We start from the raw sequence: 19,451 nt of genomic DNA on the forward strand, positions 1-19,451 counted from the left end.
GACCGAGTTTGCTGAGGGGGAGAAGGTGCCTTGTGGGAGCGGGAGTTGTCCTGATGCAAACTCAGACTGACGCTAGGTACCTTGGGGAGGGCAGATATGTTAAATAGCCCTTTTTTGTCTGGGATGTTAAGACAGAGGGCAGCCTCTATGGGAATGTTAGTGACCTTATGAATTAAGCCAAAAATTGATTTTCTGGGAATCCTCTTGTTGCTTTTGATACTAGCTGCAGTAGGTTAGTAAAGTAACTTATTTTGCTGCGTGCTGAAAACGGACGGCATCCTGGGCTGCTAAACGCCAGCTGCCTTTTATGTACGGGGTTTCTTTCGGTTTTGTGGGTTTGGTTTGTTTTTTAAATGTAAACGAATTAATACAACAGAGAACTGGATCAGCCTGGAATTTCAGTAACTCTCTATCAACACGCAAAAGATGTTTAGTGGGCTGCCTATTGCCTTTCATTTCTTCTTTTTTGTTTTGTTTTGTTTAGCTTGTGATTTCTCTTTTTATTTCACCGGTTTCACGTAATTCAGGTCTTCGGGCAAAGACTGAACTGAGTAGGATGCAGTTTATAACATAAAGTAAAAACTTGCCATGTTTTCTGTTGACTACAAAGTCATTGCGCTCACATGCTCCCACTGAGCTCTCAAAGTGCCTGTGCTTTTTTGGGGGCAGTTTCTTCTTGCCAGCAGCAGTGCACCTTTACAGTGGGAGGGAGCGCATTGTCTTACTGGAACCTGCAGTGGACGTCAACAGAGCGGCGAGTCTTCGCTAGTCCAGGGGCTGCGCTGTGAATAATTCATGTGCTCCTTTTGCTCCAGCGGCTGAGATCAGCAGTGGCCAGTGGCATGTTTAAGGTTTCAGGCTTAGCTATTGGTTACAAATACATTCTTGGTAATGTAAATATTAACTTCTGATGTACACAACCTTGATTTTAAAAAAAAAAATAAATATACAAAATCAAACAGGCAAAAGGAAATCTACTGTGGTGAGTATTGTAACAGTGCATTGAGTATTGTTGAGATTAAATACTAAATGTTGTTGAAATATTATTGTTTTTCTTCCTACCAGCAAAATGATCAATCTTTCTGTTCCGGACACGATTGATGAAAGAGCAATTAACAAGAAGAAACTCACGCCGTTCATAATTCAGGTATAACACATTTCTGTATTTTTGCTGAAATTCATATTCGGGTAGAATTAATGAAGACAGCGTGGTGACTCGAGGCATTATTTGTGGAACTCTGGAAAGGAGTGAGTCTTATAACTCACGTTTAATTATTAAAGACAGTTTTGTACTGTGATAATTGACAGTGCTTGTGGGTACAGTTCAAAAGACAAAAAAGCTGAGTTAATGACAAAATAAGAAAAACAGCCGAAATGCTGTGCGCACCTGATACTGCTGCCATTGTTAGAAACAGCGCTGTCTTTTAAAACAACGTGATTATTGGCGCTGGCTGTCCGTGAATCATTTCATAGTACAACGGGGGTTTTTTGCAAGGATGCCTGTGTGTGTGCGTCCGTATAACTTAACAATTCTCCAGCCTTATTCTTGTTGACACCACTAGATGCGGCTACCTCAAAAGGCTGAAATTAAATACCAGAGGCTGAAATTAAACCCTGGTGCCTAGTTCAGTCCTTAGTGATTCAGCCTGCTGCCACCACTGCTCCATTAAAACTTCAGTGGCCGGGAGCGTTTCCTCCGAGGTGCTGCCGTTGGAGCGAGGACGAGGGGGGGATCTCAGCTCTGCTGGCGCTGGATGAAAGGCAAAGCAGCATCTCCCCCGGCTGTCTCTCACTCGGCTGTGCTGTTTGCAGGAGAACCTGAACCTGGCGCTGAATTCTGCATCCGCCATCGGGTGTCATGTTGTCAATATTGGCGCAGAGGACTTGAGGGAAGGGAAACCCCACCTGGTCCTTGGGCTTCTCTGGCAGATCATTAAGATCGGCTTGTTTGCTGACATCGAGCTCAGCAGAAATGAAGGTAAATGAAACTATGAGTGATTACTGTAAAGTGTGAACACCACATTGCTTGTGCTGTCACCTCCAGCCCCGTCGCTGCCTCTTCCCTCCCCTCCTCTCCGCTGAAAGCGAGGGACTCCCCTTCGGGCTCCTCAGGGCACGTGCCAAGCCAAGAGCTCTCCAGCCTCTTTGGAGCCGTGCAGCGGGTTCAGTGGGGTTGTGCCACCCTGGTAACATGTGTCATCTTGACTGACGTCAAGCTGTGTCTTGCAGTGCCAATGCGTTGCTTTGTGATGCCTGGGGCTGGGCAGGCTCTCCCGGTGTGCTTCAGCAATGGTGTTGGGAGCTGGCACAAGCTGCTTGCGTCCCCTTGGGATTGTAGACAACTGCACATCTTCCTCAAAAAAAAAAAAAAAAAAAAAAAAAAAAAAAAAAAAAAGAGGAGGGCTTCAGCTTTTTGGGAGTGTGTTCGCAATGACTTGGCTCTCTTAAACTCCGTGCTGCTGCCAGCGGTGCAGCTGAGCTCTGGCTTCGTTCTCGGCGGTGGGAGAACAGGGCTGCAGCTCTCCCCACTGTGCTCGCTTGGCCCTGCATGACAGCCTCCAAAATTTAGACTTTTCAGATCATTCCGAGAGCTCTGTTATTCTGCATGGGCTATCAGAGCACCCAGATGGATGGAGGGACCTCAGCGTCTTTTATTTAAACTTCCCAATCGTGAAGTGGTAACGTTGTTTGGCTTAGATTGAAAATTGCAAGGGAAGCACAGACCAGCTGAAAGGATGCTTATCTTGGCTTCTCTGGCTTTTTTTAACAGTGCACATGAAACTGCTTGGAAGCACTTTTTCATTGAGATAGAAGTACATTTACATTTAGCTTACTGTCATCAGCTTAAAAGGCTGCACTTAAAATCTAGAGAATTTTATTATGCAAGAAAATGGAAAATATTTTTCACACAGAGTTTTCTAGATCATTCACACTCCTCTGTGTAACAGCCAACTCAGGAAAACTCCACTAATACCCAGATTATTTTGATTTAATCAGTAGTTGGTATTGTCCCCCACTTCTCCCCCTGAAACGTTGCTGCAGCTCTAATTCTGACATGTAGGTTTGCCTCTTGAAAACTCCTTCTTTCCCCTCACGAGCATTTTTCTTCTAGCACTGGCTGCCTTACTTCGTGATGGGGAAAATCTGGAGGACCTTATGAAACTATCCCCAGAAGAGCTGCTCCTAAGATGGGCCAACTACCACTTGGAAAACGCAGGCTGGCACAAAATCAATAACTTCAGCTCGGATATCAAGGTACCGAGGGCTCTCCTGGGTTGCACGTGCCTGGGAAAAGGCTGGGAGCCAGCCAGGGCCGTTTCTGGATGTGTAAATGACGCCCTTCCTCTGCAGACAGGACCTTTCTTAATACACTGAGTGGGATTAACGAGGGTTTTATTGATGTTAAATATTTAAGGTACTGCAGTGCTGCTCTGTCTTGCCATAAGGTTGAGCACAGTGTTGAACTGTCTGAGTGTTCCCTCCAGTGCTAGTGGGATCCTGCTACAAAGCTGTTGCATGTTTTAATAGAGTAGGAAACTAGTATTACTCATGTGTTTACAAACATTCTAAATACATCTCTTCTGATGGAAATAATTTTTCAAGGGCATGCAGCTCGCTCAGACAGGGTGAAATCCTTAACCGCATCCCTGGAGAGTATGACTTCCATGTGCTCTCGGCTGGTGATGGCATTTCATCCAAAATGCCATGGGCTGGAGAGAGGATGGGAAACAAGACCCCTTATTCTCTACACTGGGCTGAGTAGGAATGGGAGCGGGGAATCTTACAGCTATTTTTCAGATGTGAGGGGGTGGCTCTTTTCTCTCAGCACTAGTGAGAAATGGAGGGTGGTGACTCCTGATCAGCGTGGGGGTTTTTGGACCCTGGTCTCAGCAGATTTCTGGAGCTTATTCACATGGCCAGCAGTTTCAAGGAGGAGAAAGAGGACTGCAGCGGATTGCAGGGTAAAGCACTGTTGAGGTGGAAACAAGAATTGATAGCTGAGGTGCATGGGGAGCCCAGACCTCCCCTCTGTGTGCGCATGCGTGCGCACGCACATGGTCACCCTTATTTCCAAAATCAAAATTGCTTACAGCTTTGCACCAGACAAGCCAGCAAGCTGCTGGCTTGTCTGGTGCAACCCATCGGCTGCCAGGATATTCTGAGGTCCTTCTTAGTGCTGAGGACTAAAGGGACTTGTAGTTGATAAATAATTACTGCAGCTATTTCCTTCTCCTAGTTTGTGACCATCCCTGGCCTCTCTCCTTTAAGCTGTTCTAGCTAATGGGCAGGCACAGGAGGAGACATTCAGAGTTCTTATAATCAGCTTTTTGTCTTCGCTGAGCCATTTTCATCCTTGCTGTAGCAGTACGAATTGGCCGCCTTGGGGCATCTGGCTGTGGGGGCCGTGAGAGCAGCATGGGGTCACTGTGAGGGGGCTGTGACTCCAGAGCTTGCAGCAAAGGCAGCTTTCAAACAGTTAAACCTCATAGTTTTCATCTTAAATATTTCTAACCTTTTCCCTTTCTGTTTCCTTTTCTGCTGCCTGGATTTCTGCCATCGTGCTCTTTTAAGCTTACAGATTTTGGTAATTCAGTAAAGGTACATAAGCAAATTATGTGCAGCATTTTGGATGAGCCTGAAATGAATTGTTATGGTGTATTCACTGCTGTGCAGGAGACGTGAATTTTCTTTTTCATCCATTTCAGGATTCCAGAGCTTATTTCCACCTCCTCAATCAAATTGCACCTAAAGGGCAGAAAGAAGGAGAACCTCAGATCGATATTAACATGTCGGGTTTCAATGTAGGTATTCAGGCTGTCGTGTCCTCGTGCTGTACAATCGCGAACTACCTGTGCCCTGTAATTGCCCCATGACATCTAGGTAACCTGGTATCTTAATTTCTAGAGCGTGTAAGGTGTCAGTGAGCGTGTGTGCACCTCGGGTATGTGCTGAATGAGTGAGTGTTGCAGGCCTGGTCACTACCTGCCAATTAACGTATGTGATTGAGAAACCATTTTGTGGTTTTGCTCCATTCGGGGGCATGCTGCCTTCTGCTTTTGAACCACCAAGTTCAAAAAGCATAAAAGTTGGAAAGCACATAAACTTGGAAAGCACCATGCTGGGAAAAATACCAAGGCAAACCAGGACATTTACATCCACGGCACTGGGGATTACCATGCATTCATCCCTTTGATTAGCAACTGACGCCTAAGGGAGCAGTCAGGAGCTTCCCATCTGCTTTGTAGCCCAGTCTCTTCCATGACAGCTCTTGTCCATTGCATCCCTGGCAGGAAAGGGACGACTTGCGGAGAGCAGAGTACATGCTTCAGCAGGCAGATCGGCTTGGCTGCCGGCAGTTCGTCACACCGGCTGATGTGGTCAGTGGCAATCCCAAACTGAACCTGGCCTTCGTTGCCAACCTGTTCAACAAGTACCCAGCACTTACCAAGCCTGAAAACCAGGACATCGACTGGACCCTACTGGAAGGTGATGGCCCTATCAGTCACAAGATTAGCAGGAGGGAAATATCTGAAGTAAACACTTGTGTCGCAAGAAGCTGTGCCTGTGGTGGTATCTCCATTGAGGTAACACCTATCATTTGAGGCTTCAGTGCTGCACCAGACCAGGTTGCTCCAAGCCCCGTCCAGCCTAGCCTTGAACTCCTTCAGGGATGGGGCAGCTACAGCTTCTCTGGGCAACCTGGGCCAGGGGCTCACCACCCTCACAACAAAGAATTTCTTCCTCTGATCTCATCTAAATCTCCCCTCTTTCAGTTTAAAACCGTTCCCCCTCATCCCATGGCTCCCGTCCCTGATCCAGAGTCCCTCCCCAGCTTTCTTGGAGCCTCTTTAGGGACTGGAAGGGGCTGGAAGGTCTCCCCGGAGCCTTCTTTTCTCCAGGCTGAACCCCCCCCAGCTCTCTCAGCCTGCCCTCACAGCAGAGGGGCTCCAGCCCTCCCAGCATCTCTGTGGCCTCCTCTGAACTCGCCCCAGCAGTCCCCATGCCAGGCCTGGGAAGTTGATGTTGCCATTCCCTGGGATGAGCAGGAGAACCTCAGTAATGCAGCGAGATGTTTGTGGGAGCACTAATTGACAGCAGAACTGGGATTAGGGCTTTGGCTGCCTGGCTCCCAGGCAGCAGTTAGCTATAGCTGTGTGAAAGACCTTCCTGCTACTTTTTCTTGTAGAAACTGCAAAAGGCACGCTCTTCTGAGGCCTGGAGAAATCACACTGCTATCAAAATTAGATATCATGGCAACCATCTTCCTTTGAAAAAATTATAATAGAAAAAAATACCTTTTTTCTGCTTGAAAACCTAATCGATGAGCTGTGCTGCTCAAAGGTCCCTGCCTTGCCCTTCCCCTGTGCAGCTCTGAGTTTGCAGAAGTTGCATGAACCTGTTTTCTCTTATCTAGGAGAGACACGTGAGGAACGGACCTTCCGCAATTGGATGAACTCCCTTGGTGTGAACCCCCATGTGAATCACCTCTACGGGTAAGCGTCAGGCTCTTGGGGAGACCCAGCTAGATCAGACTGGAGGTGTATCCCCACCGGTGACCTGTTGCCCACAACGCCGAGCAAAGAGCCCGAGAAGGGGTGGTGGCAGGGAGCGGGAGATGCTCACTGCAGCTTCTCTGCAGTCCGTCGTGCAGGGATTTCTGAGCCAGCACTTAGCACACCAGCAACTGGCTTTAAGGGCTGAAGACTGTTTGTTTATTTTCCCCTATCTTGTGTAAATTGATGCTCTGAAACCCCAACACATTTAGATCTGCTTGAGCAACTGAAAATAAATTCTGTATCCCCTAATTTTTGGGCTTAACCAAGACATCGTAGTTAGGAGGCAAGGTACTCTGGGTCCCTGTAGTCAGTGGAGAGAGGTGGCTGCTTTTGGATTTTATATAGCAGAATTCTTTGGATCTGTTGCTTCTTACCATGCTAAAACTTGCTTTAGCTCAGTAGCCAGCTGATGTTAAGCATGGAGCATTTCTCCTGCCCTGAAAACGACAAAATGTTTTGAATTTTTGTTTCTTTTCAGGGTTGTTGAAATTGCAACAACCTGTAAAGAGTAGTAATTACTCATGATGTGACAAACTTCGAGTGCATTTAAGTCTTGAGACATTAGGCTTAATCAATGTTTTCCACTTCAGCGATCTCCAAGATGCACTGGTAATACTACAGTTATATGAAAAGATCAAAGTTCCTGTTGACTGGAATAAGGTTAACAAGCCTCCATACCCTAAGCTTGGAGCAAATATGAAGAAGGTAAGCATTTCAAAAGACTTTAAAAGAAGCTATGGACACTAAAAATTCCTATTTGAGGCTTCCAGTCAAGTGAGTATATTTGTGAGTGATTTTTCTGTTTAATCTCTTTCCCTGTGTAGCTAGAAAACTGTAACTACGCTGTAGACTTGGGAAAGCATCCAGCTAAGTTCTCGCTGGTTGGCATCGGAGGACAGGATCTGAATGATGGAAACCCAACGCTGACACTAGCCTTAGTCTGGCAGTTGATGAGAAGGTAGGACCTGGCTCAAACATGTAAAATTTGTGAATGGGGTACAGAGTTTGGGAATTTTTTTGCCACGAGCGCACTGCAGCACTGGAACAGGTCATCCAGAAAGATGGTAAAACCTCCATCCTTGGGGGGTTTCTGAGAAACAGCTGGACAAAACTGCGGCAGAGCCAATCCTGCTGCAGATGAGAGGCTGGAGCAGAGAGGATCTCTGGACATCCTGATGACCAGGATCACCTCTCTTTCGCCTGCTCAAGTCTGGTCCACACACAGAAACCCTAAGCAGGAACATGTACACAACTTTTATGTTCTAATTTTTAACTGGAAATTGAGAGGGAAACAGTCCAGGGCTGCTTTGTAACCCCCTTCTGCATTGGAATGAGGGGAGGGGGAAGATTTATCATGGATAAAGTTCATCATCCTTTTTCTTATCTGTTTCTGAAGAATTCTAAGATGATGCAAATACATAATATTTATCTGGGTAATAGCTGCATGGTAGCTCCTTATTTGGCATTGAGAGGTCAGAATGCTAACTTGTGAGTTGATCCACACCTTTTAGGTGATGTGTGAACCCCACGGTCAATGGTGAAACAGTTTAACGAAAGTCCCAAGCCCAGGCAGTTTTGTGATGTTGTATTAAAGGATTTGAAAGGCTAGAAAGACTAAATGCTTTAACAGCAATCACACTTCAGATAAGGTAGATGGTTCTTCCTTTTTGCTAAAGGAGTCTTAAAAAAAAAATAAAAGCAGATGTGAGACTATGTGAAGACTTTTCAAGCTGCCATGGGCCCACGTTGCATCCTGGCTGCGTGCTCACCCGGGCTTTGCCCAGGCTCTGTGCCTAATCTTGTTCTCTCTGCTGGTTTGCAGGTACACGCTGAATGTCCTCGAGGACCTGGGTGACGGTCAGAAAGCTAACGATGACATTATAGTCAGCTGGGTAAACCAGACCCTGAAAGAAGCTGGCAAGTCCACCTCCATTCAGAACTTCAAGGTGCAGGTTCCCCTCTTGCATCCAAAAGGAGAAGGGTGCCCAAAATGTATTTCCTTGGCTGGAGAAAGAGCAGGGGCATCTTAAAAGGGGTTTAAACAGGACAGGATTCACTCTGTGCTGGGAACAAAGGGGCTTCAAGCTACCAGAGAGGAGACTTTTTAGGACTGCCCACGGTGGGGAATGGCAGTGGGGCGAGAGAGCTGACGGGGTGGCAGAGGAGGCAGGGTGGTTGGGCTGTGCGGCAGAGATGGGTCTGAGCTGCTGGTAGCACAGGGGCCGGAGGCGGCGAGCAGTTGTAGGTGAGCATTGTCCCTTGGGGACTGGTCAGCAAGGCAGATCTGCTGCCTGCGCATCCATTACTGCTCTGTATTTTCAGAGCACTTGCAGTAAATTGGAGTAATGATCATGTACCTATTACCAAAGGAGAAGTAGCAGTTTGGTTTTCCCTGTGGTCCAGCTGGGAATAATCACTATCGCTGCTGCTTTGATGGCTTATTTAAAGCTTGTTTTGTTGCACGTTGCAGAGCAGCTGAATTGAGGTGAGCAGTCTGCTTTACGGATTAGACATTTGTCTTTACTTGTCTGTCCCTGTGTCTCTAGGACAAGACTATCAGCACAAGCTTGGCGGTTGTGGATTTAATTGATGCTATACAGCCCGGGTGTATCAACTATGACCTTGTAAAGACTGGTCACTTATCGGAAGATGACAAACAAAATAATGCTAAGTAAGTTTGCTGTCTCAAAAGCTTTTCCCCATTGAAAGAGTGCGCCTTCTAGGTGTCAGCCTTCAGCTGCAAGTGTTTTTACCACAGTTTATTACTGTGGTTTTTCATCTCTTTTAACAGCGTACCTTTTAGACAGGCAGCACTTCCTGAAATCTAATTGCTGTCCTTGCCTGCAACGCTGGAGGGAGCAGTTGGCTGGACTCTTGCTGGTCTAGAGAAATGCAGAACAGCCCAAGCAGCTCTTAGCGATGATATTCTGTTTCTCACCTGTTTGTTCAGGCATAGGAAGTGCTCAGGAATTTGAAACTGAACCCTTGTATGTCTCATGTCTCGCTGAATCATCGTAGGCTGTCAAGTTTAAAGTGTGCCTATTACAACATGCCTTTGAAATGTGTGTTCTGCGACTGTTCTGCGGTGGCAGAATGACAGCAAAGTTTCTTGCAGATAATAGTCTCGCTTGATTATTCCTGAAGAGCAAACAGAAGGAGAAATTTAAATGTTAGCTGATTAATCCTTGGTTATACATCCTATCTATTAGCCCTAACAAATATTAATTACATTTTTTTTAACTATTAGTAAAGGGAACTTGACATTCAAAGGTCAATTTGCACATTAAAGACACCCTTCTCCACTGTGGAAAAGTAATACAGCAAAAGATCAAAAAAACCACTTATAAAATGAACAGATGTGGTGTGATTGGACTGTTGCACATAACGAATCTTAATAAAGAGGATAATAGGTGAAATTGTGTTGGACAGGGCAGGAGCTGACTTGTCATTTATTGGTAGCAGTCTCGGTGCTGACCCCCTCCTCTTCCCGTGGCGAATAGGTATGCTGTGTCCATGGCAAGAAGAATCGGTGCCAGAGTTTATGCTCTTCCAGAAGATCTTGTGGAGGTGAAACCGAAGATGGTCATGACGGTGTTTGCCTGCTTGATGGGCAGAGGGATGAAGCGAGTATAAAAGGGTTGATCTATGTAAAGGAAAAAAAACAACAAAAAGCAACAAAACCCAACCTGCCACCCAGGGTGCATGAGTAGCAGATCAGCTGAGACCACGTTGAAATGCTGTTGGCCTAGGAACTGTTGAAGTTCAAAGGACTTTGTTTTGCTTTGCAAGACAAACTCTTATCAAAATTCTCAGGGAGAGGAGTTTTAACCAACAGATGTGCTCTTTTCCCAAAGGAAAGTTTAACTTATCAAGAGCTCACAGAAATGCATTCATAACAGACCTGCATCTTGCAATACTGCTCTGGAGCTGTTTTCACCCCATTATTTCTCAGATTCTTGGTGCGTGGGTTTTTTTTTTACCCCTGAGGGTTATAAGGTGGTTGGTATGAGTTGTAATGGAAACAAATCTAACTTCTATCTGCAATCCAGTTTAATTTCTGTCCTACAGTCCAAGCATATTCTAGGTTTGACCACTTCCTTAACTCTGCAAATAAAGCTACAGTACAAGTTGGGACCTGCAGGCCAGCTCGCAATGCTAAATAAGAAATGTGTAATTAGGAAGATGGATCTTCCTCTGGTATTCTCTGTACATGGTGCTTTTTTATACATCTAACTATTTTGATTACTTTACAAATAAAGCATGGCAGTTTTTTTCTCTTGCTGCTTATAAAAAGGGTTTTTTTGGTTATTTTATTTTTTTTTTTTAAAGTTATACTATATATGACAATACCACCATCCTTGGACCTCTCGCAGTAGCATATGATACTGTGTTGCTGATGGCATGGTTACACCTGAGAGTGGAAGTGAATGCATTTTTGTATGCATCTTGGTTCAGTTCTGTGCACCTAGAAAATAATTTTTACGAAAATCTGCATGAAAACTATAACTTTTTTATTTAAAATGCTGTTGGATATAAAACCATACTACATTGTGGGGAGGTTTTGTGCAGGGAAGAGGCAAATGTTCTAAACAGCAGGGCTCAATAAACTGAACAGCAAATGTTCTGGAACATAAAACTATTTTTACAGATAAAAGGAAGCGTTGTCGCCAAAGAAGGAAGATGCTGTATCCATAGGATTTAATATTATCTTGCTTTGGCAAGCTGTTTGCTATATTTTGAGATCATATTGCTATTCCAAGCTATTCAAAGTGATGTAATATGGTGGCAAAGTATTAGTTGAAATAAAAACATTTAAATACACACTTTTCTCCTTATTTACACTGACCCAGCATGGCAGCCTGTCCTCAGTTGTTTTCAGCTTTTGCTTTGTTTGATCTTTTTGTTTTGTGCCAGGTCCATTGGTGTATATGATACTCCTGAATCGAGATGTGCTTGAGGAGCTCTTAGTTTCTAAAAGGGGCACAGGCAGTGTGGTCGTTCTCGACCTGTGTTTCAGCGAGGCTTTGCCTTTGTGGTAACTTCTGTAAAACCTTGCTCCTGGGGTCTTGCTGTGTGCCCAAAGACGATGTCTGCAGGTGTAGGGGAAGAGCCCTGTTAGGGCAAAACCCAGGGGGAAGGACAGAATTTGTTCCCTGCGTCAGGAATGTGCCGGCCGGGCTCGTTTCCAGAAACCACAGGTCTGATGGCGTGGGGGCACCTGACGTGAGTCTGGCGTGATTTGGGTCTCGGGGTGCCTGGTGTGAGAGGGGGTGCCCAGCAGCCACCGGCTGTTGGGGGGGACTTGCCTGCTCGCTGTGTCCAGCAAGGCTGGAACAGGGCGGTGGGAGCTGGAGGGAGGCGGTGATCCCAATGCATCAATTCCTGCACTCGTGCAACCCGCGGGTGAGGGCCTGGGTGTCCGCTGGGCTTTGCCAAAGCAGTGGCCTGACAGCGCAGGAGTCCCCGGAACCACCAGTGGCTTTGATGAAAACAAAGAACAATTTGTGTGAAACTGGTGTCATATAAACGAACTCCTGTGACCTTCACTGCATCATCCGGGTTGTTGCCCTCCTGAATGATTATTTTTTTCCCAGTGGTGAACACAGGTAGGTGTGTTTTCTGCAGGAGGCGTGTGGCAGTTTGTCTGCTTGATGGAATGGGGATGAGTTTGTGGATTAACCCAGGTTACAGGCCGGTGCCCGGCCTTCTCTTTGGACATCACCTTGGGCAAATAAGGTGGCACAAGCTGTGGCCTTAAGCCACTTCAAAACTCCCACTGGCCAAATGCTCAGAGGAGCGTGGGGACCCCGCCACCAGAGATGTCATTCTCCATCCCGTGCTCCGAACCGCCCTACAGTGTGAAGGTGCTGGTGCGAAGCAGCTCTGTTCTGATGCTGTGCTGTCAGTGCTCCTGAACCACCAACACACTTGTGTCCTCACTTTTCTTTTTAAAGCAAGGAGGAAAAAAAACCTCCCCAAAAAACCCAAGCCCTTCTTATGGTGACTTTGACAGACTGCTGCAGAGGCAGATCCCGCTGGAAGTGGTTTCTGTTGAAGCGGGCGTTACGGAGATCAGCTGGAGCCCACGGTAAGACTCGCACGGAACCCTTTGTTCCCCTCCCGGGTTTTGCAGGTAATTAAGTGTAGTCGTGTTGGCCAGAGCGCCGGGCCCCGCGCGGCTGGGCCTTGGCGGGGCGGCGGCGACAGGGGACGGGCCGACACACGGTCGGGCACCAGAAGCCCCCGCCCCATCACAGAGCGGCTTTTCCGCCGCCAGATGCGAGGACTGCGGCGGCGCCTCTACGGGTGGAGCCACGGGGCGAAGCCGGGGCTGGGCTGCCATCCAGGGGCCGGCCCTCGGAACTACAGCCGCTCCCGGGTCGGCGGCGGGGCCACCGGGCGGCGGGGCGAGCGCTGGGGGCCGGGGGGGAGGGCGCGCAGCGCGGAGGGCGGGGAACCGCTGACGGCTGGGAACGTGGAGGGCCCTCGGGCTTTGGGAAAGGCGAGTTTGGGACGGGAGAGCATGGAGCTGCAGCTTCTTGGGGAAACTTCTGTTTTCAGCGCCTGGAAGATTCTGTGTAGGGAACTGTGGGCAGCAGGGCTGGGGCGGTGACCGTCCCCCTGTACAGGGCACTGGTGAGGCCCCACCTCGAGTGCTGTGTCCAGTTTTGGGCCCCTTGATACAAGAAAGACACTGAGGGGCTGGAGCGTGTCCAGAGAAGGGCAACGGAGCTGGTGAGGGGTCTGGAGCACAAGTCCTGTGAGGAGCGGCTGAGGGAGCTGGGGGTGTTCAGCCTGGAGAAAAGGGGGCTGAGGGGAGACCTTCTCGCTCTCTGCAACTCCCTGAAAGGAGGGGGTAGCCAGGGGGGGTCGGTCTCTTCTCCCAAGGAACAGGCGATAGGACAAGAGGAAGTGGCCTGAAGTTGTGCCAGGGGAGGTTTAGAATGGATATTTGGAAAAATTTCTTCACCAAAAGGGTTATCAAACATTGGAGCAGGCTGCCCAGAGAAGTGGTGGAATCGCTGTTCCTGGAGGTATTCAAAAGCTGGGCAGACGCGGTGCCGAGGGACATGGGTTAGTGGTGGCTTTGGCAGTGTGAGGCTGATGGTTGGACTCAATGATCTGAAAGGTTCCTTCCAACGTAGACAATGCTATGGTTCTGTTATCTATTTATGTGTTTTCTTTGCTTGGTTTGAAAAGGGCGGTCGGAGTGAGTTGCCACCTCCTTCTCAGCCCCTCCTCTGCTCAGAAACCTCCCTGCGCCCTTCCTGCGGTGGTGCTTCTGGGCTGCGGTGCCACGTGCCACCTTTCCTCATCTTTAGTGGCCAAATCTGCTAATGAGGTGCTGGTCCTTCAAAGCGTGGTGAGAGGCTGATGCTGCTGGGAGCACGGCAGGGAACGTGCCATCCAAAGCAAAGGAGGAACACGTTAATTTGAAGCAGCAGCTGCTTCTGTACCGTTACGCCTCATGTGGGCTTCAGAGATGAAAGTTTATATTGCTCTCTACAGCTCCCTGAGAGGAGGGTGTAGCCGGGGGGGGATCGGTCTCTTATCTCACGTAACAAGCGATGGGACAAGAGGAAGCGGCCCCTGAGCACTCACCGCTTGGAGAGCGCCGGGGGGGCAGCAAACCCGCCCCCTCAGGGTTTTGCTGCACGAAGCCTCACGTACAGCCAGCTGGGAACTTTCCACTGGTACAAGTTTTTCATAAGAAAATATGTAAACAAAGCTTCCCACAGGAAATTGCATATGTTTTCACTGAAGATGGAGCGATATACCGTAAGAAGAGGCACATCCATCCCACTGAACCAGTGATCCAGTGGTTTATAGCCCTGGCTCGAGGTATGGTACCATTGAGGTCAAAATTCTTAGACTTTGGACGCGACCACACGCGTCTGTCCTTTCTTACCTCTTTTGCCTCTTGCTACCAGGTTAAAAGGGGAAGAATGGATACTCTGACAATTCCTGAATAGGAAGGCATCTCCTTCTTGTGCTGGATGCATTTAAGAAATGGGCTAATTAAGAAATGGGCTGACTCAAAGGAAAGTTTGGGCAAAGCAAAGCAGAGATCTCAGCGTGAAGGTCGAGCTTGGGGCAGGCAGGATAAACCCCCGTGCTTTCTCACAAGAAAGCCCCTGGCAAGCAAGCTTTCAAAAGAGTTTCTGTTCTGTCAAACACTCCTAAAAGTTTCCGACAGGAGGCAGAGATGTAAGCTTTAGCACATCTCTCTGTTCCTGCAAGTCTTTTTGCTCTTTCATATTCAGTTATTTGGTTTTATCTATTCAATCACTTGGGTTTGTTTATTCAATCGCATACTTTTGTTTCCAAGGCTTTTTAGCAGTGTCAGCTTTGTGCATGCTGAATTATTATTTTTTTTTTTTAAAACAGTCGAGCTTGCTGCTGCTGCAGTGAGTCCATGTTGGCCGTAATCTCCAGGATTGCCTTCAAATGTTTTTCCAAGGCCAGGCTGCATCCTCAGGGCCTGTGTTTTTTGATGGAAGTTTTTCTTGTATTCCTTGCAAGTTTCATTTTTTTGTGGATAAAAATGTAGCCACGTGTTGTCCACGAGCACACTGTGTCCAACTTGTTCAGTATTTCTATGGCTGCTTCATCATAGCACAGAAGCAGCAGTTCAGTTGCGCTCCAGCTCTGTGTTTAACGAGGTGATGGTGTAAAGATGGAAGGAATGTTTTCTGCAAGCATCCGGAGGAGTCAAGGCTCTCCTTCATGTAAACTTTTCACCAATTTATATTTTTTTCAATGCAAAAATTTAATTTTATAGGGACTTAAAGAAACTGCTCAGGTGGATTTTGCGTGCTTGTTTTTTTACTCCTGCCTTTTTCTGTTCCAGATCACTAGCAGAGAGGAACACAAAAGCAAGAAACAAGCTGGAGGTGTTTTCCCACTACCTCCCAAAGCATGTGAAGCTGAAGGAAGCGAGGACGGTGCTCAATGTACAACCAGAATGGTGAAACAGCATGACCAAAATGTAAGCAAAAATGTATTGGCCGTTGAATGCTTTGCGATGGAGGCACCATGGTGGCCCATCAGTGTCTCCAGCAGCTGGAGGGAGGCGGCTCAGGGGTGTGGCATCACTGTGATGCCGTGCCAAAGCTCATCGACAAAATTCAGGGAGACACAACTCGTACAGACCGTCCCTGAGACAAATGAGCTGCTGCCTTAGCTGAGGCTCGATACGGCGAGGAGCACCTGAGTGATGAAACGTTTTACTCGGTGACATTTTCGCCCACTGCTCCAACACTGTCTTACATTCTGGCAGCAGAGCACCTCGTGTGCCGGCGGTGGGAAGCTGCCGCACATTCACAGAAACGCTGATGGACGGAGCCTTTTCTGGGGACTTCGTATGTGCGGGAACACAACATGAGAAGGAACTTCTTTACCCTGAGGGCAGCAGAGCCCTGGCACAGGCTGCCCAGAGAGGTGGTGGAGTCTCTGTCTCTGGAGACATTCCAAACCCACCTGGAGGCGTTCCTGTGCCACCTGCTGTGGGTGACCCTGCTCTGGCAGGGGGTTGGACTGGATGGTCTCCAGAGGTCCCTGCCAACCCCTATCATTGGGTGGTTCTGTGTAACACGTGCAATTTATTCATACTTTAGCAGCACTCACAGCATCCCGGGAGGGGGCCGAGGGCAGGACGGCAGCCCTTCCCCGAGGGGTCATACGTGGCTGGGGCTGGCTGGGAAGTGGGAGGACAGAGGCTGCGGTGGGACCATGCTTCCCAGCCCAGCATCACCCGGCACAAGCCCCAGCCCTGAGCATGCCGATGTGAGCTTCTCTGCACCTGAACATTTACACTGAATTTTGGTATCAGCATTTCAGATTTGAGCATTGACCGCGGATGAAAGCATTTATTTCTACATAACAAAATCCCTCTATTTCCATAAAAACCCCACCTATAAAGAAAACCATTGCCCACAAAGAAATAGCGAGGAAATAAATAAGTGGCCTCCACTTGATAATTTAAACACTGTCAAAATGTGGCTGTGGAGGTGTCCCATCCCCTCGCAAAATACCATGCATGGCAGACCAGCACCAGCAGGATGACCTTGCTGGGGAGAGCGGGGGGCCCAGGAGCCGTGCTGGTACCGGCCAACCTGCACTTGTCTTCGCTTGCCAGCTGGGGTGGCACCGTGCAGTCCGCCGGGTCCCCGGGGCGGGGGGTGCTGAGCGCCGTGGCGTTGTGAGCACCCAGGAAGGCGCAGTGCAGCCCTTCGATGGCGCCCCGGTGTGTGGCGCTCCACCGCCAGAACCAAAGCATCTTGCAGTCGCATTTCCAGGGGTTGTGGGACAAAAACACGTACTTCAGTTTCGGCAGTTCAGCGAACAAGCGGATGGGGAGGGAGCTGAGGTTGTTCTTGCTCAGGTGAAGGAAGTGCAGCTTGTTTAAGTAGGCAAAAGCGGAGTCCGAGATTGCAGAGATCTGGTTGTTGTTGAGGTACAAGTTTCTCAAGTTCAGCAGATCTCTGAAGGTGCAGTCGACAGCAGTGATTCTGTTGGCTTCGAGGTGCATAGTCTTGAGCTGGATCAACCCGTCGAAAAGCTGATTAGGCAAATCAGTGATGAAGTTGTGTCCTAAATTTAACATGCCCAATCTGAGAAGCTTTGTAAAAGCGCCATTTTGAATGATCCATATCCGATTCTTCCTGAGGTTCAGATCGTACAGGGTTTCCAGGTCCTTCAGGGAATCTCTGCCGATGGCTTCTATGTGGTTGCCCTCCAGGGACAGCCTGGTGAGGCTGGAAAGGTTCCTAAAGGCTTGCGGAACGTACCGCATGTTATTGGAACCTAAATCGAGCCTTTCTAAAGAAGGCAGGTGTGAAAATAGAAGTGGGTGGACTTCGAAGATGTTGCAGTGGGACAAATCCAGGCTGATGAGGTTTAACAGTCCTCTGAAAGTGTTTGCGTGCAGGTAGGTGAGGCGTGAGTTCCTGCTGAGGTGCAGCTCTCGCAGCTTGCTGAGAGCGTGGAAGGTCCCCGGGGACAGGAAAGTCAGATTGTTTCCATCTAGCCAGAGGCTGTGGAGGAAAGTCAGGTTTCTGAAGGTGTTGCTGGTGAGAATCCGCAAATAATTATTGGAGAGGTTTAGAGAGACGGTGGAAGCAGCTATTTCTCCAGGGAGGGCTCTCAGTCCGGCTCTGTTACAGTGGATAATCTCTTCAGGTGCACACTTGCACATGCTTGGGCATGAATCAGAGATATTCAGACTCAGTCCAGCCTTTGCTGCACAAGTAAATATAAATATAACAAGAAAGAACATGACCAGCCACAAGTCAGCCACTGCATCTAATACCCGATGGACAGTAGAGAAGGAGGCAAGAAAAAGAGCGTGTACCTTTCGGGTAGGTGAACCACGAGCATTGCAGGGTCGGTTGGGCTGTGCTTTTAGTGCACGGTGAAAATAAAGTAGCTGGTTCTTCCCACTGCAGACCGATGGGGATCGAGTCTTCAGGCAGATAAAAGCCGATTAGGTGCCGCCCTGTAGTAAAGAGCATTACGGAGAGGCGGGGAGATTTCCCAGCCGAGCATCATGCTCTGACAGTGGTTTTTCCCACCTCCTGCCCTCTGCAAACAGCAGCAGGTGACACACTTCCCTTGGGATCTGCCCTGGAGAGGCTCCTGCTCCGGGGTTGATCACCATTCTCAGGATCTGCTTGGCAGTTTCATATAACCATAGAAGGGTTTGGGTTAGAAGGGATCTTAAAGATGCCACCCCCCTGCCCTGGGCAGGGACACCTCCCACCAGCCCAGGTTGCTCCAAGCCCCGTCCAGCCTGGCCTTGAACCCCTCCAGGGATGGGGCAGCCACAGCTTCTCTGGGCAACCTGGGCCGGGGGCTCACCGCCCTCACAGCAAAGAATTTCTTCCTCAGATCTCATCTAAATCTTCCCTCTTCCAGTGTAAAACCCTTCCCCTCATCCTATCACTCTGCTCCCTGATAGAGTCCCTCCCAAAAGAGTGGGTTTTTTGCTCAGCTCCCCTCTGTTCTGGCAGGGTGTTTTTGTACTTTTCTGCAGTTACGGCGTCAGCAGAGGCTGCTGGGCAGCTGTGCTGCCTCCGTGTGGGAGGGGGCTCTCACCCTACTGTGCCTGCACACGCCGGCGGATGCCCTGGGCCCGGGCGGTGGTGCGGATGCTGGGGATGGTGGAGCTGAGCCCTGAGCACAGCCCTGCCCATGGCTGTGGCTCCTCTGCAGTAAAACAGGAACGTGCAGGGAATGCGGTGTCCCGGTGGAACCTCTTCTCGGGATCAGCCCTGAGCCACCTCTGAGTGGGAAAAGCTGATCCCTGTGGGTGAAACGCAGAGCACCCCAAGGACACGCCGCCCTTCCAGGGCACCACCTGGCCCCAGCAGGTCTGAAGGTGTCACTGGGCAGCTGGAGCTGGGCTCAGGTCCCTAAAAGGTCCTTTGTCCTCTCCCTGGTTTTCATCCTAGATCCAGAGTGCGGTCAGGGGGCTGGTTGACGCCCCGGGCAGCCAGGGCTCAGCGATGTCCAGGCTGATTATTTTGCTTGCGATGCCAAGAGGACTCAAACCGGGCCTTGCAGCTAACGTGTCCAGGGCAGCCAGTGACACAGTTGCTGCTTTTGGTTTTTCTCATTCTTTTAATTTTTGTTTCTCCCCTCACTTCACTCTGCTGGAGTTCTCACGTTTTTGACATGTTTGAAGCACCTTCTCTCAGCCCCTCCCTTCAGGTGCATTCCCCTGCTCTTAATTTCTTGGTCTGTCTCAGCCTTTTTTCATGTTTTACGGATTTGGTTTCCTTTCTCTCCCCTGCTCTGCCAGCTCTGTTCAGACAGTGGCTAAAGCCCCAAATATATGATTTGCCTAATGGTAAGTGTGAATTGGACAAATTTGCAGATCCATTGTATTCTCTG

At 48.7% G+C, this 19,451-nt stretch overlaps 2 protein-coding genes across 5 annotated transcripts in view; one reads left to right on the forward strand and one right to left on the reverse strand.

Moving 5' to 3' along the window:
* The window catches only part of PLS3 (plastin 3), a 54,712-nt gene extending 43,334 nt beyond the window's left edge, over positions 1-11,378 (forward strand). For 3 of the 4 annotated variants that reach the window (XM_063346216.1, XM_063346214.1, XM_063346215.1), the window contains 12 exons: positions 1,066-1,147; positions 1,813-1,978; positions 3,113-3,255; positions 4,573-4,599; positions 4,707-4,802; positions 5,292-5,487; positions 6,416-6,494; positions 7,148-7,262; positions 7,382-7,515; positions 8,380-8,503; positions 9,104-9,228; positions 10,058-11,378. In XM_063346216.1, coding sequence (XP_063202286.1) covers positions 1,066-1,147; positions 1,813-1,978; positions 3,113-3,255; positions 4,573-4,599; positions 4,707-4,802; positions 5,292-5,487; positions 6,416-6,494; positions 7,148-7,262; positions 7,382-7,515; positions 8,380-8,503; positions 9,104-9,228; positions 10,058-10,190 — 1,420 coding nt within the window. In that variant the 3' untranslated portion in view covers positions 10,191-11,378. The remainder of the gene's footprint in view (positions 1-1,065; positions 1,148-1,812; positions 1,979-3,112; positions 3,256-4,572; positions 4,600-4,706; positions 4,803-5,291; positions 5,488-6,415; positions 6,495-7,147; positions 7,263-7,381; positions 7,516-8,379; positions 8,504-9,103; positions 9,229-10,057) is intronic. The other variant, XM_063346217.1, reaches the window with a different exon arrangement.
* Positions 11,379-16,548: 5,170 nt separating this feature from the next.
* Positions 16,549-17,835, reverse strand: LOC134520370 (nyctalopin-like). Its single transcript, XM_063345605.1, has one exon. It carries the CDS (start codon positions 17,833-17,835, stop codon positions 16,549-16,551), a length of 1,287 nt encoding a protein of 428 aa, XP_063201675.1.
* Between the last annotated feature and the right edge of the window lie 1,616 nt (positions 17,836-19,451).

Source organism: Chroicocephalus ridibundus, chromosome 9, assembly GCF_963924245.1.
Source record: "Chroicocephalus ridibundus chromosome 9, bChrRid1.1, whole genome shotgun sequence".
In the NCBI taxonomy this organism is placed as follows: Eukaryota; Metazoa; Chordata; class Aves; order Charadriiformes; family Laridae; genus Chroicocephalus; species Chroicocephalus ridibundus.

Excerpts from the sequence above, each read along its gene's own strand:
- LOC134520370 (XM_063345605.1), bottom strand. The coding sequence starts at position 17,835 with ATGTTCTTTCTTGTTATATTTATATTTACTTGTGCAGCAAAGGCTGGA.